Here is a 5,492-nt window from a genome sequence, read left to right as displayed (position 1 = left end):
AGCTCTGTAGACCAGGCTGGTCTCGAACTCACAGAGATCCGCCTGCCTCTGCCTCCCGAGTGCTGGGATTAAAGGCGTGCGCCACCATCGCCCGGCCTCAATATTCTTTTTAATTCCCAGTTTTTGTTACAAAGTACATGATGCAATGACTATCCTCACACATCTATCTACCACTTGTAGCGAGCCGGACAGGATCGCCATCACAACCTGTCTTGTTGGAAATAAACAACTCCATATCTGGCTAAGCCTTTGGGAGCTGCGTGTCCCCCGCTTCCTGCATGCGTGGTGGATAAGGGTCCTTGGGCCTATCCCGACGCAGTCTGGTGTCAGCTGTTGATGGCAGCCAGTCACAGGGCGACCCTGTGTGCCAATTCCCTATATAAGCAGCTGCTTTAATGCTCTCACCCCCTCTCGCTTCCTGCCTCTCACTTCCCCCCTATCGTTTCCTGCCTCTCACTTCCCCCCTCTCACTTCCTGCCTCTTGCTTCCCCCCTCTCGCTTCCTGCCCCTCGTTCCCTGCCCTGCGCTTCATGTTCTCTCTCAACCAAGGGCACTCCATTAAAGCGTGATCTGAGAAGAATCCTTGTGTGGCGGTCGTTCTTCCTCGCTGGTCGAGAAGCCCGCCACAACCACTGTGTTTCTACTGTTGTCTACTGGTTATTTTATTGGTATGACACTCACATGAAGGATTAATATATGTATTTTAAAATGTAAAAGATGCCATACTTCACTGCCTCAGAATCTAGTCTCTTAACATGATCATAGTTTCAACTTTATTATTTTTCTTATGAACCAACTTGTTAAAAATTTATTCCTTCAAATTACATCATTTTGTCATTATACTTAGTATATTTTTAATTATTTTCCCTTATCTATAGTAAAGCTAGTTCTGAATATCCTATATTCTATTAACATCCTGAAAATTTCATCCTGACTTTTTTCTCGGTACCAATTATTTTATTTTCTTGCTTTTGGCATTTACTTTGTCTTTAAAATTATATGTAAAATAGCAGCTGTTCTACATGAGGAAAAGAAACCTAATAAAACATTGTTTAACAAGCAACAGGGACCCCCACATCAGAGTTGCCCAATACATAGCAGTCACAAATGATTAGAAATGTCCACTGAACTGTCATGTGCCATGTCTTTTGTTAAATACATTAAATCGTCATAATGTAAAGTGAAAATACTTGAAATACTAACCTTCAAATTCAACTGAGATTTTCCAGTGTAAATTCTGAAGGTGTCGACGGAGCTTCTGACTACTATAAGCTCTGAATTTTTCCTTAGGGCACAATGGACAAGTATGACTGTTTTCTTAAAGAGAAGAAAAAGCGTAGATTATCAGCTATTAATGCCTGGATTCAGCTACAAAAGCAGCAGGGAACCTCCCCATGTACTCACCCTCCTTCTTAGACAAAGATTTTAACTGCAGGAATATATTTATTTCTGATCCTTGATGTCCTTCAGAAGAATTGTAGCATTTGAACAATGACTATTTTTTACCCTTCAAACTCTGCTATTTGTGGCTAGCTGATGACAGTTGTTTCCAGTAGGAACAGAGAAGTTTAAAAAGTGATAAACTTTTTAAAACTAAACTTTTGCTAGGGAGTCTACCACTCTGCACCTGAGAATGGAAAACCAGCAATGTGGCATTTCTAGAAGGCAGGTGTTGGGCAGAGGTGCCTAAGCATCTGCTATGGTGCTTCCCTTATTACCCTGGGAGTAGCGAAGACAGCTAGAAGACACGGTAAGAAAAATAGAAGATAGTGCGTAATACATTGCTGTTCTGAGGCCAGGGACCTGGAAAAACCATCACATCCTGACCTTCACTGTATCACTACATTTATATTTTCCCTTATTTATGGAGTATTCCTGAAAGATCATCAAAATACGCATTAACTTAGCAATATAGTACATTTTAAATAACAGTTCTGATAAAACGTCCAAGAATTAAAATCTCAGCCTGGCAAGTGGCTCGATAGGTAAAGGCATTTAGTTGCCGTCAAGCCTGACAACCTATGTTCAATGCCCAGGACCCATACTGCCAATAAGTAGTTAAACAAATAAGAACTACAGTCTCAAATTTAAGCTTAAAGCAATAAAATATACAGAAATAACAAATCAATAATGATTTTAATGCAAAAATCTTTCGCACATAGAATAATGCAAGAATAAGTATAATTCATTTTTGAATATACACTGCTTATTTTAAACAAACACGAGAACTAGGCACTTAGAAGAGCAGGGCACTGGCAGACGCAATGGCTAAGCACTTAGAACAGAGAGCAGGGGCAGAGGCGATAGGTCAGTGGGCAAAGGCACTCGCCATCCAGCCTTAGAGTCTCTGTGACGCACATGAAAGGAAAGCACTGAGCTCCATATGTCACCCTGACTCCTACATGCATGCCAAGAGAAAGACAGAGAGAAAATATGAGGATGAATAGTGGGGTAGAGGCAGGAGAGTGGAGCACTGACAACATTTTAGAACTTTGTTCCAACTATATTGCCCCCACTTTGTACCAGAGAATTTTACCTGCTTTTTAATTTATTTTTATTTTATGTGTATGTGTTTTGCCTGAATATATATGTCTGTGTACCATGGACATGCTTGGTGCCTAGAGTAGCCAGAAGAGGGCATTGGGTCCCTGGAACTAGAATTATAAATGGTTGTGACCCACCATGCAGGTGCTGGGACTTGAACCCACATCCTCTGGAAGAGCTGCCAGTGCTCTTCATCAATGAGCCATCTCTCCAGTCCCTGCTATGCTATTTAAGGCAGTGTTTTGGGATGTCCAAAACTTGTTGCTAATTCAATTACCACCTTATAGAACTAGTACTACTGTTCTAGTTCAATAGGAATAAATTTATTCTTAAAAACTGTTTTCATGAGCTGAAAGTTAAATGTCGCAGAAAGAAAAAAATAAAAAAAGACAAAACAGAAAGTGTGTGTGTACCCCAAACATGGGTATACCTGGATCCAGATTACCTGAGTTCAACGAACTGGCAGTGTCAATGTCTCCTTCAGCCACAAAAGCTAACTTCTCCAGATCAGCAAGCCGCCTTTGAATTGAGATGTGTCTCTCTGAAAAGAAATTTAAAGAGTTAGAAAATTGTTCTAGCATTTTCCCCCTATTCCATTTTTAGTTATTCCCACCATACAGACATATACTTTTGTTTCCTATCGTATGGAGTCTAGTACCTCATGGGAACGGCTATAGTTCAGATCAGAAAATGGCAAGTGTACTTCAGAAGGCAAATGCTACGGAGAAAAACTCCAGTGTGTACCTTTCAGCTTTAGTCAAGGTAATTCCATGGAAAATGTTTCTGCCCTTGGGGTTGGAGGTGTAGCTCAGTTGGTAGAATACTTGCTTAGCATCCAGGAAGTCCTGAGTCTGAACCTTAGGACCACATAAATGGGCATGGGGTGCACACCTGTAACTTTAGCACACAGAGGTGGAGGCAGGAGGCCAACCCCAAAACTAAAAAGTTTTCTACCCTGTACAAAACAGCCTGAGAACGATAATCAATGTTTTGTGTCTTCAAAGAGCTTTAATTACAGCCAAAATATTGAGATGTTAATTTTTAACATAGTAGTTATACTTGGGAGGCAGAGGCAGGTGGATCTCTATGAGTTCGAGGCCAGCCTGGTCTACAAGAGCTAGATCCAGGACAGGCTCCAAAGCCACAGAGAAACCCTGTCTCAACAAACAAACAAACAGACAGACAGACAGGGTTTCCCTTTTGCAGCCCTGGCTGTCCTGGAACTTGGATCTGAAGACCAGGCTGTGAATGCCTGTACCTACCATCTCATCTGCCTGAAAATTAGTTCTTAAATGCAACTAACATGTGTTTCAATTCTAATGCAGTTTATATTTCCCAACCATTTTTGTCTGTTATGCACTTTCAGATTTCCTAAACATAACACATTCCTCAAGTTAAATGCTTGTAAATTTTGAGTTAAGCTTCCTAAAATATGCTGGACCATACACTTTGTTTGGTATGTATGTGTAAGTGGTGGGGGCTGCATTCTCAAACTGTTAAATTTGCTACTGAGTAAAGTATTAAATAATCTACAAGTGACTGGAAAGAGAAGTTGAGTCAAAAGAAGCAGGAAAGTAGAATCTGAAAGAATAAATGGGCAGGGTGAACAGAGGAGGAGCCAAAGGAGAAAAGTATAAGAGAGGAATGCACATAACTAAGTATTGCAGCTGGAATAAACAAGAAAACACTACTGTATTAGTACACGGTCTCTTGTGTTTCTCTGTATACCCTTGGATGTCCTGGAACTTGACTCTATAGACCTCAAACTCAGATCTGCCTGCCCCAGCCTCCTGAGTGCTGGGATTAAAGGTGCATGCCACCACCATCCGGTTTCCTGTGATCTTGAAAAAGTGCAGAGAATATATAACCAAAAGGAAAGAGAAAGCAAATTCAGAAAACCTGTAGCATGAATAATAAAAACCCAGAGACAGATACTGTGGTTCAAGCTGAAGATCAGAAAAGCAAAGCATCCAGTCACTAAAGAGACCTTTTACCTCTACCAAATCTTCAGACCGAAAGAGCAAGATCCTGTCTTCACGAATCCTCAGACTCCACACTCCAGTGAGTTCCTGTCTCTTCCCCTTTATAGTCCTCTCTCTACCTTCCTAGTGCTGGGATTAAAAGTGTGTGACTCCCAAAACCGGGGTTAAAGGTGTTGAGTGGCCACCACCTGGGTCTGTTTCTAGATCGATGATGTATAGCCCAGGGGAGCCTTGAACTCACAGAGATCAATCTGCCTCTGTCTCCTGGGATTAAAGTGTGTGTGTCACCACTCCCTGGCCCGTGGCTTAGTTTTGCAATCTTATCTTCAGGCAAGCTTTTATTCATTAAAATACAAATAAAATATCAGCACAAAAACCAGTGCAGATGTCGTTTCAGGACTCTGGCACTGCAGACAAGGAGACAGATAAAACTGCAATTTGTTTTTCCTAAGGATAAAGCATTCTGAATACATGGACATTCCAAAGGAAAGGAATACTCACAGAGTGGGAACCCAAACGCATAAGGCCAGGGGATGTTACCGGACAGGTGAACATCTCCAAAGAGAAAGAGATAATGGAATAAATCTCAGGCTCAGTCAATATGCTAAATAATTTAAAGCCTCAGATATTTTAATTCAATTTTTGATGCCGTCACCTCCCTGTCTACCAGCTCTGTTCTCAGTCCACTCATTCACACATGTGCATAATCTGTGTTCTTTTTTCCTTCTTTCTCATAGTAAACAATAAAAAGGCAGCAGTTGTACTTGATTTATCCTTCTGGTGGCTAAATGTCAAGCACAGAACGGGTACTAAGCAGGCACTAAGATAGTTAAGAAGTTTTTAAAAAATCATTAGCCTTTTTTTAAAAAAAGTTTTTTGAGACAGGGTTTCTCTGTGGTTTTGGAGCCTGTCCTGGAACTAGCTCTTGTAGACCAGGCTGGCCTCGAACTCACAGAGATCCACCTG

The 5,492-nt window shown here is 41.2% G+C and overlaps 1 protein-coding gene across 2 annotated transcripts in view; it reads right to left on the bottom strand.

Annotated features, from left to right (window-relative positions):
• The window catches only part of Trmt1l (tRNA methyltransferase 1 like), a 31,371-nt gene that overhangs the window by 22,833 nt on the left and 3,046 nt on the right, over positions 1-5,492 (bottom strand). For both annotated transcript variants that reach the window (XM_013352562.2, XM_013352563.2), the window contains exons 2-3: positions 2,990-3,085; positions 1,204-1,317 (exon numbers count right to left, since the gene is read on the bottom strand). In XM_013352562.2, the coding sequence (XP_013208016.1) occupies positions 1,204-1,317; positions 2,990-3,085 (210 nt within the window). The remainder of the gene's footprint in view (positions 1-1,203; positions 1,318-2,989; positions 3,086-5,492) is intronic.

The sequence above is a fragment of the Microtus ochrogaster genome (assembly GCF_000317375.1).
Source record: "Microtus ochrogaster isolate Prairie Vole_2 chromosome 6 unlocalized genomic scaffold, MicOch1.0 chr6_random_2, whole genome shotgun sequence".
In the NCBI taxonomy this organism is placed as follows: domain Eukaryota; kingdom Metazoa; phylum Chordata; class Mammalia; order Rodentia; family Cricetidae; genus Microtus; species Microtus ochrogaster.
This window is presented reverse-complemented; position numbering and strand designations above follow the sequence as displayed.